The 17,827-nt window shown below is 38.3% G+C and overlaps 1 protein-coding gene across 1 annotated transcript in view; it reads right to left on the bottom strand.

Annotated features, from left to right (window-relative positions):
* LMLN (leishmanolysin like peptidase) overlaps positions 1 to 17,813 on the bottom strand; it is a 19,716-nt gene extending 1,903 nt beyond the window's left edge. The window contains exons 1-15 of the mRNA XM_035896346.1: positions 17,574 to 17,813; positions 17,445 to 17,475; positions 16,700 to 16,782; positions 16,097 to 16,214; positions 15,056 to 15,234; positions 14,332 to 14,437; positions 13,983 to 14,077; positions 13,017 to 13,134; positions 11,552 to 11,659; positions 10,176 to 10,252; positions 9,448 to 9,558; positions 8,591 to 8,723; positions 7,845 to 8,004; positions 6,952 to 7,082; positions 6,015 to 6,225 (exon numbers count right to left, since the gene is read on the bottom strand). Of these exons, the coding sequence (XP_035752239.1) occupies positions 6,015 to 6,225; positions 6,952 to 7,082; positions 7,845 to 8,004; positions 8,591 to 8,723; positions 9,448 to 9,558; positions 10,176 to 10,252; positions 11,552 to 11,659; positions 13,017 to 13,134; positions 13,983 to 14,077; positions 14,332 to 14,437; positions 15,056 to 15,063 (1,258 nt within the window). The 5' untranslated portion in view covers positions 15,064 to 15,234; positions 16,097 to 16,214; positions 16,700 to 16,782; positions 17,445 to 17,475; positions 17,574 to 17,813. The remainder of the gene's footprint in view (positions 1 to 6,014; positions 6,226 to 6,951; positions 7,083 to 7,844; positions 8,005 to 8,590; positions 8,724 to 9,447; positions 9,559 to 10,175; positions 10,253 to 11,551; positions 11,660 to 13,016; positions 13,135 to 13,982; positions 14,078 to 14,331; positions 14,438 to 15,055; positions 15,235 to 16,096; positions 16,215 to 16,699; positions 16,783 to 17,444; positions 17,476 to 17,573) is intronic.
* Positions 17,814 to 17,827: the final 14 nt, after the last annotated feature.

Raw genomic sequence — 17,827 nt, 5'->3', positions numbered from 1 at the left:
AAATACATGAGGATGGGATAGAGAATTCAGGAACCTCCTTATTTCACCGGCAGGCTGAACTTCTGTGAGTCACGTATGAGCCAAGAATAACGTAGAACAATTTACATTCAAAGTGTATCAAATAACAGTTGAATAAAGTGATCAATATGCAGACTTGATGTAATTTCATTTTTCAAAATGCTCACAAAATAAATTACCTTTGTAATGGTGGTCCTTTATTACGCTTATTCTTGTGGTTAATAACAGTCAACTCCCAAAGAAAAGGACAAGAAGAGTCAATTTTCTACAGATGTTTTATTGATGAAGAATTTTTTCTTTTGTATGACATACTTTTCTTTACACAGTAAAATAAGGAAATTTTTACTCCATAAATAACAAAAATTAGCCCTTATATCTCATTCCAATCAAAATCTATGTAAAATAGTTTTTTCTATATTTACATTCTGTACCAAAATAGGAAACACGCGTTCAAGGTCAGCCAGTTCTCTCAAAGCAGTTGTTTTATCTCCCAAGGTAAGCTTCACATTAAAAAGGCAACGTTTGCACTTTGGAAGTCTGCTCGTGTCAGATCACGTTATTTAATGCACAAGTAGACCCAAACCCAAAGAGCAAGCGCTGCAAGCAGGCACCTGGGCGCTCAGCCACGCACAAGCAGGCTGTTAAGTCTTGCAGGGGAAAGACCTTGACCTGCTCAGCCGGCTGAAAGCCACTCCTAGGGAACGCGGGGAGGAAGGGACGCACGCCTGCCTCGCTACCGAAATAAATTCGGGCAGAGAGATTTGCAGGACAGGAAGACTTAAAACCAACTGGCCCCTGTAAGGGATGGAGGGTACATCTGGTCTTCAGCGACATTAGCCTTCCTAATTTACTGGTGCTCAGTAGGAAGAGCGAGCTGCTTTGGACCGACAGTCAATTAACAGGGCTCAAAATTGTCTCTCGGTAATTAACCTACATCCAAGGCCGCGACAGCCTCCTGAGACCTTGGCTCATTTCAAGAGAAAAGAACTCCCTGCTTTTCAAGTGTAATTTTACTTGCTGCATACTCCCATCTGAAAGCTATCCCTCCTCCTCCTCCTCGTAACTGCCGCTAGGAAAAGGTGTTCCCATAGGAAAAGGTGTTCCCAAAGGACTGGCTTCGACTTGTAACTGAAATGTTACAGACCTGGACTACTGGGGTTAGGAAAAAAAAAAAAAAAAAAAAAAATAAAGAGACTACAAGACTAATTTACCTCCATAAGCAAACACGGAGTGTTTAAAAATTAAAAAAATGACAACTGTGGACATTACTTACTGAAAGTGTTTCTGCTCCAGACAAGTGAACTCATTTCTCTCTCAGCACTGTCTCCAGGGCTCCGGCTGCCCCGTCCGCCCTGGGGAGCACATGAGGGCTCCTCTGGGCTGGATGTCAAAAGTTTCCACATGTAAGAGATGCAATAGGATGGACCTACCGCAACATGGTCAGGGCACCTAAAGCAGCTGCCTGCGAACTCTGCATTTGTTTAAAACCGACTTTTAAGGGGGAACCAAGACTTAAGGCTGCGTAACTGATTGGTTTAAGCTACAGTTTTAGCTGCGTTCTACACTCAAAAATGGCTTACGCTTCCTACTGTATTTATTTTGCTCTTAAAAACCTGAGACATGTTTTTACTGAATTCGTCTTAAGATTTGGAAATTCAGGACAAACAGAACTGAGGTAGTCAGTTTTACTCAAATATTCTTTTTGACAGACACAGATTCGTTCTCACTTTAAATTGAACTTGACACCTTTCCTGGCAGTTCCAACACAGCTACAGCTGCCAACGCACCGAGGGGCTACAACATGTTGGATTTCGCCCACTAAAGTACGTTTCCTCCCTCCCTCCCTCCCCCAAACTCCCCAGCGTCACGTCCAGTTTTGCAGTTCACAGCCAGCTGAAGGGCTGCACGTCAAAGAAATTACGACTGACATCTCAGATTATTAAGGCAGTAATAGTTTTACTTCACTGGGTTCAGCAATGCAGCTGCTCAGCGTGTCCTGGTACGTCTGACCACAAGCGCTCCGACAGGCAGGCAGATTTTTTTCCCCCCCTGGGTACAATGCACTACAGCCTCTTTCTTTAATTAACTCATACAATTCAGCGGTAGGTAAGCGTTGGCTTTTTAAGCCGCCTTTCACTTAATTCTCAGGAAGAGACACTAAAAGAAGAAAAGCCCTCAAGATAAACTGTGTAGAAGATAAAAATATTCAATTAAATATGACCAAAAAGATCTCACACTTACGCAGACGGGAGACTAGCATATCAAATACCGAGCACAATAAATTAACACCAGTAAAAAAGTTTAACAGTTATAAAGTTAACCAGGAAGTTCAGACAGTGCAAATATTTCACAGTAAGAAAAAAATAACCAATAATTTCTTTTCAAGTATCAAAAGCATTGTTGTTGGGTGATACCATTTAAACCGCATTATTGCACAACAGACAAAAAATACAATATCAACCTCTGGGACCTAAGGTGTATTCTCCAACCTTTGCTTCCAAGGAATCAATTTACACCGTTGATTGTGCAGATACTAAAATAATTAGTGTTCACTTATTAATCCAAGCGTTTCTTAATTCGAACTTGTACACATTTAAAGCATTTGATTCCTAATTTGTATTGCTTCTCAGAAACATCTATTCAAGGCTAGCCTAGGCCTTGTATCATTCAGAGCAAACTCAACCCACAGTTAAGAAGGGGAACTAGCCCAGTGCAAGGTACTCTCTCAGCTGTGATGCCTTCAGACAGGTTTAGGTTGCAGCTTCCTCACCTCAGCAGTGTCGTAAAAGTTTCTTTAAATAAATAACTACAAAACCCCAAACAAGTCCAGTAGGCACAAATATTTTCTTACAATTACAATGCAAGTCCCATTATTAAACAAGTGGAATTGTAGCTAAAGAAATGTTACTCTCTACCCCTTCCATCCCCCTACCTTTCATTTTAGAGAGGGACCTAGTCACTGACAACTCTTAACATCACAGCACGATTAAGAAGCAGAGTAACATCACCCTTCTCCCTGTACCTGCGTGTTTTAGTGCACTGGGCACTTCCACTCCCTCAAGTTTAACACTTTCCCGAGAATGAAAGCTATCCTAACAGGACAGACGATGGACTGGACCACTTAAGAGTTTCTTTTACTCCAAACAGAATTATTCTTAACATTATGGAGTCAGAAACGAATATCCTTACAAGCATCCTATAGAGCAGCTGTCCTTCGCTCATTTCCTTCCTCTTAGATATTTTGTCCATCAAGTGATTAATTTTGTACCAAGGTGTGCCCTCGTGTGGTTCATTCTCAACTTATTACAAACTCTCAAATAATGTATAACATTTGTATGTCCAAGGAAAAGTGGAGGGAAGACGGGGGAAGAAGACAGATTAGACTTTTCTTTACACATTCAATAGTTTTTGGTCTAGAGAAGTCAATATGGTCCTGTAAGATTATAGCTGCCATCCCTACTTGGTTTGCTTTTCAACAAAAAGTGAGAACAGCTCACTTACTAAAAAATAATAATGCCATTATTTAAGAAACAAACCAACAAAATTAAAAATAACCACAAATCCTATCCTGATTTTACAGACTAGGCAACAGTACCAAAATGCATTTGCCTAGCAAATTACTCAGAAAATATTCAAACATTTGTTGCATTAAATTTCACAGTAGAACTGGCACATGCTAAATGAGAATGGGATTTCTAGACAGCTGTCTTCATTACCAGTCTGAAATTCCACTTTGTGCATGTCAGAAGGTTTAAGTAAACACCAAGAATTAGCTGGTTTACTGCAAACTAGCATGAATTCTGAGTAACCTCAAAGCTGCAGAATCCAGTTGTGGAGACAACTGCCAACCACTGGTCTATCCCATGAAATTATTTCTTCTCTCCCCCCCACCCCATCCTAAGAATTGACAAAAGAGACAAACAAAAAAATTCCCACACCTATACAGGCCTGGGTTATTAGCAGTGATGACCACGGATTTTTACATGGCTTTTGACTAAACCACTGAGGTATATTTCCAGTTTGAGGATGCTTTGCTACCAGTCACACAGAGGACATAACAAAAAAAAAACCAACCCTCACTTGTATTACAGTAGAGTTCTCATTTCAAATCTTGACCAAGTTGCCAGGTAGTCTAACACAGCTGGCATAGGGGAGCTCGTTACTGCATCAAAAAAAATAAAACCAAAACCCAAAGGTTGGAATTCAGGAAAATAGTGGCACTTATTGAGATGACAAGGTCAGTTTTCCTCCTCTCAAACTCTGGCTCCTTTTGTCAGTACCTCCCCGACTACTGTCTGCAGCGATACTTGCCAGGAGAGATGAGGGTCAGCAGAAGACAGCTGCCTGCAGAGACAAAAAACTCCATGCTCCACAAAAGGAGTGCAAGACGACAGTATATCATCTCGGAACATCTTTTTTGCCCCATGCTTAACTCTATGCACAGAGAAATAATCCTGTTAGCAGGGGAATTAAGTTAGCCATCAATAGCCAAAGGGTTACAACCAGGCTAGACGAGCAGGAGCATAAGTCTGAAATAAAAAACAAAATACCATAAAGCTTATAAATTTTATATTTAAAGAGAAGATAAAATAACAAAGAGAAGACTAAAAAGCACCAAAGAGCAAAAACATATTTGCGGCAATCTACATTGATTTATTCTAGCTTTCAAGGCTAGGAATGCAGACCAACCAAATAACATGATTATTCCCTTTACAATCAAATAAATTTCTGCATCCCTTCACTAATAGCAATTAGGAGAACAAATGAGAAAAAAAAAATATCAGTATTGCAAGAAAAGAGCAGGAAGTTCCTTACGGCATGACTGGGGAGAAGCAGCATTTCAAAACCACAGACTCTCAAAAGATTTGTTTCATTAATACTTTTGATCTGTATGGCTGTAAGTCAAAAACCCAAGCCACAAAACACCAGGCTGAAAAGGATTTAAAAAAAAAAAAAAAAAAAAAAAAAGCAGGGGGGGAACCCAAAACATGAATCAGGGAGTTTGCCCATATGGTAGGTAATCACACAGCCATGAGGCTGGAAAAAAAAAACAACCAAAAAAACCCCACTCCAACACAGACAAATGCAAACTTGAACAGATTATGTAAAAAAAGTTTTTTTACATATAGACACACACACACACGTGTCAGGAACACCAAGCATGAATTCAAATAGATATTAGAAAATGTGAACTGCCTAGGTTACAGCTTTCTCATTCTAAAATCTAACCTATAGGACACATTCCACCAACCACTGAAACGTTGCCATCTCTGAGAAAACAAAAACTATTTGAAATGGTACATACAAACCCAAGTGCACCACTTTGAGTAAAGAATTGAGTGTGCAAGTAAACTAAACAGGTTTATTCTTTTCCTTGAAAACTGCCATAGAAGATAGCACATGCGACAATTAAAGAGTTGGTTAAAGGCTTAAAAATAAGCCACTAGTGCAAAATACAGTAAAGAGCGTTCTCTTTCAATCAATCAGCTTTTTAGAAAGCCATCTGTTCTTGACAAAAACATTAACTGGTAGTCGGTGAACTGAGCTTTTTTTCCTCCCTCAAAAAGCAAACTGACATCCGTCTTTCATGTTCTGGGTTACAGTGTTAAGATTGTCAAGTTATACAAGCGAGAACTCACTTCCCACCAAGGTGATAATTTTGAAAGTTTTAATAATGATACAGCCTTCAAAAAACATAGCAGATTTTCTGGTAAGTTGCTAGGCTAAAGCTAGATTTCTGGGACAGTCACCAGAAGGAGGCATGACATGAAGTAGCTGGGTTTCAGACACGTTTCTCCTACGTTAGCCACTATCCTGCACGACTGCACAGCAAAAAGCAGAGCACCCTTGCCATCTTCCTCCAACTCCTACGCCTAGGATCTTCGAATAGCCAAACCATGGCTCTCCCTTCCTGTTCCCCGACAGAGCTGACACAAACCTTTAGAATATTCAGATGTTTAAAATGAAATTTCACTTCAGCAAATAAGGCAACCTACCGATTGGTGCAGCTCTTGTTAAGTTAGAAGCTGGAGGATCCCGCTCTGGGGGACAGGAGTCACAGAAGTCTGAACAGGCTGGGCAAATCAGATTCCCAACATGCATCCAGCCATTCATCTGAATGCTCACAGTTAATACCTGACCCGAACGGCTGCACAAGTACGCAGTGTCCTTGACCCAAACATGCAGCCCTTGGGGAGAACAAGAAACCTCAAAATAAAAAAAAAAAAAAGTAGTCTGTATTATGATTTTCAGAAATATGTTTTGAGGTTTGGAGGGTCTGTCAATAAGTAAATGCTACATTTAGTAAACACCTGGTATTAGAGCATAGATTAACTGCAAGTACTTTAATGGACTCAGAGCAACTATTTGCTTCACGAACGCTTTAAAGCACTGTGCTCTTTTTGTGCAATTAGGCAGACCCTCAACTAAGAACAAGTGAAATTCAGCTTCTGCTAATGACTACTTCTTTAGAGTCGTGCTCTTGTTGAAAGTGACACTTTTAGCGAGATAGTCCTGAAGAGAACGAGGATAATGAAAAATAAGTGACATGTGCACAGTGCTTTCCACCTTTGAAAAAATCAGATTGACTAACATTAAGCTTCAACAGGAGATTCCAATATAAGTATTCTTACTTAGCTGCAGAGAAACTGTCACAGGGGTAAGACAGATGAAGTCCCTAGCAAGACTGGAAGTAACACACAAGCCGTGCCACTCGTCACATGCTTAATTCGACACGCGATCTAAACTACCGGCTTGTGGTGGGAATATACTTATTTCCAAAGCAGGTCATATCATCCAGTGATTTAAGGCAGAGGAGATCAAGTACAGTGTCCACATGCAAAGTTCTAACACTCATAGCCTACGTTTTATGCCTGACTTTTCCTTTTAGTGTTCTTTTAAAAAAATAAAGATAAAAACCCAACACATACTTACTTGATAACAGCCACTACCCCAGTCAGGGTAACTGAGTTTCCTCCTGCACTGTTCCATGACAAAAGCAGATTTCTGAATAAGACATACAGAGTTTGGTCCGTATTTCTCTGCACCATAGTTTTTGGCAGGATCTAAAATAGAAAGAATATACTGAATTGCAGGTTACAAGGGGAACAGGAAGTCCACATCAACTTAATATGCTGTAAGTAGTCAACATCTCCCCATGTAATTCAAGGTTTACTTTTGGAATCTTTCAGACTGTTAATCATTATCAATTTGGGAATGATACTGTCTTGAATACAAAATGGGAAGAAACCCAAGATTTAAAAAACCCAAACAAACAAAAGTAAGCACTTTCCATCAGAACTATGTCAATATGTTTGCCCCCAAGGACTGCCAGCAGTGACTGCTGGCTTGAGGGCAGAGGGTCTGTCTTTCTTTGGTTTTGAGACCACTGCAGAGACAGGTAATATCCTACAGCATTCTGGAGCTCAGCAGTAATGAACATTCATGTGCTACCCTAGGAGATAAGCTCATGTTCTGGTAATTAGCAAAGCTCCTTGCCTTGAACAAAAAAAAAAAAAAAAAAAACCACTACAAAGGTGGAAAGCAGAATTATTTTTCAGAGATTCAACCAACCAACCCACCCACCCTTTGTCTTATGTTTGGATCATTTGGGGTTAATTTCTGTTCAACTTTCACGCGATTCTTGTATTAGATGTGTTTGATCCCCAGGTATACAAGGTAGCTATGCTTCTTACCCCAGCACAGCTTTTACTCAGCTAGCAGTATAAAATTAATTTCACATCCAATTAGTTCGGATGTATAGCAAGTCTATTCCAGATTAACACACATAGTCTCTTAAATACCATGCTGAAGTCCTGAAAACTGACCTGGTTGGTTTTCAGTTATTCTACAGTCTGAGCTGCGTTGAAATTCACCACTTAAATGCCAGCTGAATTCTTGACTAAAGGGACAATAATCAGCAATTTCCACTGAGCCACCATAATAAGGCAATTCTTCTGCTGGTACTCCAGTAAGATTATCAAAATACTGCAAAACAAAATACGCAGTGAAGCAGTTTGCACAAAGACACGTGTACAACTGTTTTTTAAAATAGAACCAACCACTACAGCTGTAAGAACATCAGCTATTACAACTAAGGAATGCTATTAACAGCAACTTACAATACCCATAAATCAGGCGAGCCAGAAGTATTTGAGAATACTTAAATAATGCAGAGATTTTCATATATGCATGTATTATTCCCCACCCCTTTGCAATTATAGCATTCTCTGGCATGAAACAGAACAAATTTCCTAGCATGCAGTGACACAAGGCAGCAGATTGGATGAAAAAATACCTCAAACAAAACATTCTGGAGGACTTCTGTTATACTGCAACATTTCCACCTGATATTTGGTTAGATGGCCAAGCGACATCTTTATTCCTTTATCAAAATCACAAGACTTTTTTTTTCAGCCTCCAGACTCCTTATAATAAACTAAGCAGACATTTTTCACAATATCTACTCATTTACTAGTTCAGAAGAAAAAAAACCGACATGAATATAATCACCTGGCTGCAAAGCACAAGAATGAAAACACTTAGTTATTTGGTACAGTAAGATCCATTATACCTGATATTCCTGAGGTAACTGCTTTGGAAACTTCTGCAAGTTGCACACTGCTACTGCTCTTTGGTCCTGTCTGCAGGTTAACTGCAAAGGATTACTCCTCAAAGTGTCGCAGTATGGACTGATTAATTGCCTCCTCAAAAAAAAAAAAAAAAAAAAAGAAAATAAAAATCACATTAGATCACTTTAACTGCTTTTCATAATTTAACAAAGTAGCCTGTCAAGACTGTTCCCACTCTCCCCCACACTTGATCAACCACGCAAAGAAGCACCAACTTCTTCTCTGGAGGCTAATTATTGTTATTTATCTGGTTATGACCTTTCTGATTTAAAGAATATCAAGCCAGCAAACAAAGTTACAATGCACTTGCCTATTCAGTTTTAATGACATTGCTTTGTAAACTTTAAAGAAAAAAACATAAAAGCAAAACCAGGCCCACTCTGCAGCTGTGTCCTAGAAATACAGGAGTATTGTAACAAACAAAAAAAGGAAGGCTTTTTTTTTTTTTTTTTTTAAGATGGCTATTGTCTCCTTCTGTTGCTTTAAGTACAAACCAGTAATGCAAAATGACAGAGGCTGCATTGCCATTAAAAGGAACACTTTTAGAGTAAGCCCTTCCCCTCCTCTCTAAAGCATGACCCTCTTATAGTATAAATGCGTTCTATAGCCTAAGATGTTTGGCTCTGTATTTTCTAGGTGGCATGCTCCTTCATGGGTGCATTCTAAAGGTACTTAGGACAGCATTCCTTGGTAGTCTGCATCTACCTCTACTTCTTTTTACTGACTTGCATTTGAAGGGCGAACACAAGCAAGCATCAGGATTTCCTCTTTATTTTTTTTAAAAAGACTGTATTCTTACTTTTGCCTTCTTTGGTCGATCCAGAATTTACAGCTCTTCATTACAAAGTCACAGCCTTTATTGTGCCCCCAATCTAATTTCTCTGCCATGCTGTAGTTTGCTTTATACCAGCTGTAAAGGTATTTTGAAATGAGAATATAGTTACTTCAAAAAATAGTGTTCTGATTAATAAAACAGCAGTTCAAAGAACTTCATACTATGCCTTAGGGTCTTCAAATGAAGAAAAAGGGAAACTGCATCCCTTTCTGCCTATGAGAAAATACATTATAATTACACTATTTTTTAAGTCACAATGAATGAAAGAAAATTTTATTGCTTATTTGTTCAACAGCAATGCATCGTGATCTGCAAAGGAATAATGCATACAGAAAGATGAAATTTTAAATAACTTATGCTTAGATTTTTTTTCTTGAGCTGAAAAAATAACATGTATGGCATGCAACTGAGAGAAGACGTATTAAGAAAAAAGTAAACAGACACTACAAACAGTACTACGCAACGCATGGTTGCAACGCATGGGGTTTTTTACGGCTAGATTAAGAATGGATGGGTTTTGAAATACATGAAGAAAAATTAACATACTAGGTATAATTCCTTGGCTAATGTAATGCTAATTATCTGTATTGCAGATAGATAAGCACAAGTGCATCAATTCCAAATAGAATCAAGTACAATGAGAACCAAACACAAATGAACCAAGAAACACCCCCATTCTTATTAATTCTTACCCTGTGTCTTCCATTAACGCTAAGGTGATCCTGGAAAAGACTCTATTCTGTGTATGGGATCCAGTCATTGCTTCATTCTGAAAGTTACCAGTTACTATTAGCAAGCCATTGAAAATCATCACTGTAAGAAAACACTTCCTATGAAAAAGCATTTTATTTCCAGTCCCTTCTTACTAGTGGCAATCAAATCCCAACCTCTTTCATAAAGGGGATGAAGAGTGTAGCTCCCTTCCCCGCTACACAGCTTCAGAATTCTAGCAGTCAGAAACCTCATTCCAAATTCCAGCTAAGCCTTATTCATGACCAACACATACTCATTTTTCTTTAGGTAAAATAAAACTTTTCCTTCTTCTAGCATATTTATGAGTAGCAAACCCCCCCCCCCCCCTCTTCTGTCTCCTTTTGGGAAGCTGAAAGCCAAGCTAATGTAACTGTCTTGCATAAGACCCATTTTTATTTTTCCTAGAATTTCTAGTAGTCCTTTTCAGGAGCAAGGTGACATGTGACTAAAGGAACACAGCACGCCAAAGGAAGCTTTATTAGCGTGGCAGTGGAATTTTCTATCTCATTTAAAAATAAGCAAGTTCACACCATCCTCAAAGAGCAACTCTGGTCACCTTGGAGTTTCCTAATCATATTACAACTGGCAACTTTAACACCCATGTCTTTTTCCTGCTCAGTCATTTCCAACTGATAAATGTCAGGCTTATAGCAAAAATCACTCACCTTTAACTACACAACTCTGGGACTTCTATTACCAAACTTCATCTTATTTCTATTATTTCTTCAAAACATGTAGTTTTCCAGCCTTCCCTCTCTACTAGTGTGGTTAGAAGGAGTTATTGCCAGCAGACTTATTAGTGCCAGATTTGCTACCACTACAATACTTAATGAGAGTTGGATCAAGACCAAAACCAAACTTTCTCTGGAAAGGTGTAAAGGACACTAGTAATTGTGACCTTTTTGCTAATCCTATTCAATCCTTAGCATTATCCTCATTCTAATGGCAGTCTTCCCAGTCCAGGCAGAGGGTGACAAAGTTGAATTGACTCAAAGGAATACCTCTTTTCCCCAAAAAAGGGAGCATACCTCCTCAAAAAGGTAAATGGCACACAAAAGTAAGAGACATTTAGGTTTTTAGTAAACAGCTTACCTCAGACTCATACTGTGAGACTTAGCAATAAGGTAGAAAGATGGATTTATCTAGAAATTGGACATATAAGTATTTGTAGTTTAGTACTGTTTGCGATGTATTTCAGTGAGATTTGATACACCTGCACTTTCAAGGCTCCAGTAGGTATCACTATAAACCTAAAATAAAGGCGGGGAGAGCAGACATTCCCACATCCCACTCCATTCCTAATATCAGCACTAACCTCCAACAATCTCTTCTCCCAGTGATTGAGCTCAGTACCCATGCCACCTTGATTTTCAAGCTCCATTCCCTCTAGAATTGGACAATTAAAATGTTTTCGAGCTTCTTCCTAGAAAGAAAACATTTCAACACAACTCTCAGAATATTGAGACAGATACTGATATGCAGTCCTAATCTTCTAGAATTATCTTTTAGATGTATTTCAGCATTTCGTTTTCTACCATCTTGTTTTCCTCCAGGTTTAAAACACTTCTACTCAGAGGTTGACTAAGCCAGCAAGTACCCCAACACCAAGCCTAACAATCTGTCTACTTATCTCCTGGAAATAAACGATGGAAGTTTACAAGAATAAAACAGCAACAGAATTAGCTGAGAATAGCATGCGCACACTAAAGATGATATTAAAAAAAACAAACCAAAACAAAAAAAACCCAACAAACCCCAAACAATGTAGGAACACTACAAAACCCTGCTTCTGTCAAACGTTTCAGAGAAAATTAAAAAAACCCCACTTTTCTATTAGGAAGCTGTACATGTTCACTTGTTTTGCATGGGGAAGTGTTTTCTGCAAAATATTTGAAAATCTTAAGAGGCATTGCAACAATGCTGCAGTCTTATGGTCAGGAGTCCAGCCTTTGCCAGTGTGGCATTGCCAGGGGCACCTGTAATGCTCTGAACAGCCTGACTAGCATGGCCAGTTTTCAAAACAGGGGTAATTAAACCAAGTTTGCTCTATATATAATGTGTTATATTTAAAACAAACAAAAATATTATTTGTGGACAAACATGATTAACACTAACTTATTTCCAGTACCAATTTATTACACTTAAGCATATGTTCTGTTGGGGGCAGGGGGGAGAGCAGAAGCGTGGGAAGCAAGAAAGATTTCCAAGAATACTTGAGGAATTTCTTTTTAAACATGACAAAGTGTCAGTTGCATTATTTTGTAATCAATACAATTAGGAAAAGATTTAAACAATGCTTTTACAAAGTAGAAGATAGGATGAACTTATAAATGAGAAAAGCAGTGACAACACTAAGGCCACAGGAATATTAGATATCTAAGTCTGTAGGAAAACATCTGAAGAGTAGGATTAAGGAATCTATTCAACATCAGTTTCGCTTAACCTTTTATAATTTATAATAACCTTTATAATATTTTATAATTTATTTATTATAATTTATAATTTCACTTAACCTTTTATAATAATTCCCAGTCCCTTCATTGTCTTTTACTATGTCAATTTATTTATTCCACACTGCCTGTCAACCATTTTCCACTTCGGATACACCCTCTCAATTAATTATACCATCTTAATCGCATAGTCTTTGGGCCATACTTTCAGGAAAAGGGTATTCAATGCTAGGTTATTACTTTTTAAAGAATAAGAAATATTTATAGCTCGAGAATGTGATGGTAACCTTGGCATACAAAACGTGAAAATTTAAGTTAATCCACACTTACAACTACACGAGGTGTTACCAGAAGATGAACAGCATGGCGCAGCATTTTGCCACCACGTATGTCCCATAACCTCACTGCTTTATGAACGACTTTATTGCTCCACTGATACAAACCTAAACTGTAAGAAGAATGTTTTGGTTACAAATCTTTCCCACAAATAAATGCTACTATGCAAAGATTTATCTCCGTAAGAAACAGAATCATGAATAATCTCTGTATTTCCATATGCTTTCTGAAGTTTAAATTTATTATGCAACATTTCTCCTTTGTAAGATAGGCATTCATTATATACACAACTCTGACTTAATAAGCCAAAGTAAGATCATTAAAAAGATGTCTGTAGACTCAAGACATTTTCTACAGTTACCAAAAGTGGAAGAAATGAAATAAAAAAACCCCTCAGAATTGCTATTATAAAAGGGATGGTGAACAAACCCAAAAGCTCTCTACCTTTCCACCTCCCAAAAAACTCCTAGAAGAACATTTCTACAATATCAACTAAATGGAAAAAAAAAAAAAAAGCAAACTGTTCATTCAATAACAAGTCAGAAAAATCACACAGCAGACTATACACATTGTCAGTTCTGCATTGCTATAAATCTTGAGTGATATATGACTGAACTGAATTCACATGAGACAGACCACAGAAAATACAAGTGTCAATTTAGTAAGGTGTCCAGCAAGCATAAAAATTTAAGCATGGGTAATTTTAATGCTTAACTTCAAGCCTCCTGATAAATGAAATCCTGCCTTAGTTATATGTGGATAATAGAAGTGCTTAATGCCATTGTAAAGATGGACTAAAAAAAACCCATACCATGCCAGTGTTTGAACATAATAAAGGTAAAGCATTCTAATAATGGAATCAAGTCGGATTTTCAACAGGCAAGAATACATCCTAAAAAGGCAACATGAAAACATCCTTCAGTGGGAGTACCAAGAGGTCAAAAAAAAAAAAAAAAATACCTTTCATTAAAAGGAGGGAGGCCATCTGCATATCTTGTTGTCAAAGGTTTTCCATCATCATCACGATAAAATGCAAACAGTCCAGCAGAGAAACCCTTCAAGTTAAAAGTGAAGCACACAGAAACCTTTGGTAAAACATTCACATACAAGAGACAAACGCCATGAAAAAGTTATCGCTCCCACAGCAGATAACACTGGAAGTACTGCATCTCAAGGCGATTAACACACAAATTAAAGGAGGCAAAGCAAGAGCTTTTCTCCACCAAACATCCTCTTGCAACAGGCTGGAGGTATGCAAGGAAGCAGGCACAGATTTCCAGGAAACCCATTTTATAACATCAACCCTTACCAGTGCATGGATAATCTCATGTTTCACTGTAGACAACATGCCAACGAATTCCTGAGCTTGCGTTGAAATCATATTTGGACACAAGTTAGCATATCCTGCTATTGGCCTGGAAGACAGTTTTAAAATTAAATTGTTTTCAGTAAAATACTAGCAAATTCAAAACATATTCACTTGAAGAGGCAGAAGATTTAAAAGAAAATGGAGACTAATGTAAAAATAAGTCCTTCCAAACAACTTCCCTGATAGTTAATAAATAGCCTGTTAAAAACACAGTGACTCGTTTGCTGTTGAAATGGGGAGGGATGGGCTGGGACCAATCTCAATATTCAGTATTCTGCACAGGTGTTAGTGACAACGGTAAAGGAGATCTGAATTTTAGGTAAGACACTATAGAGGTACAAAGTGTCTATTACAATGACTACATCCCAAATAGAAGCAAAAGGCACATTAAGTAGGGCCCATTTGCATCCTCCTTTAAATTTGCTGAAGTATGACATAAGGCAAAAACAGTGGATAACTAGCTTTGAATTAAACGTCTCAGCAAGTTAAGCACTATTTGATTGCTTTGTGGTTTTACATAAATACAGTGCTTCTCTATTTCAGTAACGACTTCTACTTTCCTATACTATACAAGACAGGCAAACAATTAAACTCCACATTTACACAATTTAAAAACTTGAAAATTTAATTTTTAAAAAAAGTTTGTACCAGCAGAAATACTTGCCTGTCCATTTCAGCTTCCAGTTGGCAGTAGGCTGCATATGCAATGATATTTTCATGGCCACACCTTTCAGTAGTGAGAGCACTAACATAAAGTACAAAGTCGGCATCTCGAACCCCTTCTTGGTCAGGTAAGTCGGTGGTCCTGCAGTGCCATTCATTCTCATTGCAGACCCTGCATTGCTTTGACAATGTTCAAATGGAACAATTAAAATACTTTAGCCCTGACCAAAACTTTGCATGACAAAATTCAGTTAGCTTGAAGCCAAGAATAAACGCCATTGTGAGACAGTAGAAGATGAGAAAACCCCATATGAAGACAGTAAACAAAACCAGTGCCAAGGAGTAACTTTCAAATTACTAGCTCTGTTGATTTATTAAGACACCAGGAAGGTGGCAGCTTTTGAAAAAAGAGGGCCTGCCAAGCTAGATATCCCCAAATTAGCACCCTTTATTTCCTACAAATTAAAAAACTTTTGGCTCACAAATAGAATAGATAAGTAGCTATTGCTTTTTACATGTGATCTGGTAAATTTTTAATACTGTAGTTGAAACTTCAAGCTAAGAGAAAGAAAGAAATCTACCAGTCACATACTGTAGATGAATCAAAAATCCACACAAGAAAACAAGTGAAAAGCATTTCCTGCACCATGCTCCCAGTTCAGTGGATAACCTCTTCAAATAAGGTCTTAAAAAAAAAAAAAAAAAAAAAAAAAATCAAACCTTATTATTAATTCTGTGAAATTCTGACTAATTGACCAAGGTGAATAATGAGGTGACTAGTAGTAATTTAACAGGCTTTGAATCTCATCCTCTCTGTACAGTTCATTATAACACAGTCTTAGAGAACAGTAAACAGTCCAGTTTTACTTGACTTTCTGTTCAGCAGCATAAAGAAACGTCCACTAATCAAAGTTGTTCTGTTACTCAAGCGATCTCCTGCAAACAGGTCACTTATGTACAGTCAGCGATACTAACTGTTATATTAATTTCCACAAACAATCATATCTCAAAGGTTAAGAAGCTCTTGGATGGCTTAGCTTACCTGGAGGTGTTTCTCAGGAACTATAACCGGCCCACATCTTGTATGGTCTGCGCACGCTCCTCGGCAGTATCTGTGAGGGTCAGCTTTCCTCCTTAAATATTGGTTTGTTGCACACTGCCTTCAATCAAACATGAAAGACAGTCAGCACACTTTTATAATTAAACTGTAGAATAATCTTACCGCATCCAACAACACTGTAATGCAGTATTTAATGTAACTTCCATGGTGAGAATTGTTAGCTACCCTGCTCTGGAAGACCTAATGCTTCCCATTGTTCATGGAGTATCCATAGGTTCAAAGACCAATTAGGAAGAGGTTCATACATGGGGGTACACGTAAAAGGAAACAGGCACCATGTGTACCCTTTAAAATCTCAGATAAAACAAAGGTAGATGTCACTCACGGAAGGTTGGCAGATTTGTGAACGGTCCCTAATAATGCTACCACATGGTAGCATCTGCTACCACCACTGGGTCACATGGGTCACTGGTCTGATTCAGGAGGTCTTTTCTTAGGCTCTTATTCTATTCTTATTTTAAAGTCTATACAACACAAAGTCAAACATCAAATACAGCAAGCAATTTCCAACAAACTTTCACGTACCTGCTTAGTAATATAGTACCCGTGGATTTGCGCACTTGAAATGTCTTCTCCAAATAAGATATAGCTTGTGGAAAAAGTTTGTTCTAAATAGAACAAAAGTAAAAGTCACCCAGCAGCAGTGCAGACATAAGTCACATGAAACTTGCTAGATGCTGCAGAACAGCAGAAATCCAGACTTCCTGAGAAGTTCAACTGTTATAAATATATTTAGGAAATATTTTGTTTCAATATCCCCGTATTTTGTTACGGGAATGACAAAATGAGAAGGGAGCCAGTATTCATTTGAATGTACGGCTTCAAAGAGGCTGAATTTATTTCGGCCCTGAACTTACTGGTCACTGGGAACTATCCATCACAAATTTCCTTGGAGCTCCCACCTCTCTGCAATCCTCAAGCCTGACTCTCTTTTAGTACTTACTTGCACAGTATCTCAAAAGAATCCAGGAGAGATATTTAAGATACTCTTAATGGGGCCAAAAAAGTTTTAAGATCTATATACATATTGCTCCCTGAATCTTTGGCCATCAGGATCTAGCAAGCACCCATCAAACAACATTCAACAGAGCACTGGAAGTATGTGGAATTAAGGCATAATCTCTACACAGAGCCTTGGTTTCCCCGATTAGAGAACATGAGATTGCTGATATTCCAAGCATTTCATTAAAGGCTTTGAATTGGCAAAGCCTTAACTCCACCCACATAATAAAATATGTACAAACAAAAGAGGGAAGCAAACATGACATACCTTTATAAGGTGTCTTTTCTCAGGTAGCAAACTATATTTTATAAAAACAAAACAAACAAGCTTTAGTTAACAGGATTTCCATTCTCAGATATGGCAAAAAAAAAAAAGTCACCACAACATTATACTCACTCCTCAACACTTCTGTCATATATAATCTTAATTCTTAGCTGTTGATCCACATTTCTCTTCAAGACATGATTTTCCTTTAGGGGAACTTGATAGACAACCTGGCGGGGAGAGAAACAAGCCGCTGGGTTAGGCAGGTCACCCGGACAGCCCCCCCAAGGAGTGCGCTCCCAGGCCCTCCGCTCCTCCTCGCGGGCGAGAGCCTCTTTTTGTCTGGTTTCAAGGAGAGCCCCTTCCCGCCCTTCTCACACACGGCC

This window comes from Egretta garzetta, unplaced genomic scaffold (assembly GCF_000687185.1).
Source record: "Egretta garzetta isolate BGI_Z169 unplaced genomic scaffold, ASM68718v1 scaffold326, whole genome shotgun sequence".
NCBI lineage: Eukaryota > Metazoa > Chordata > Aves > Pelecaniformes > Ardeidae > Egretta > Egretta garzetta.
The sequence above is the reverse complement of the archived record's forward strand: the minus strand, read 5'-3'. Positions and strand labels throughout refer to the sequence as shown.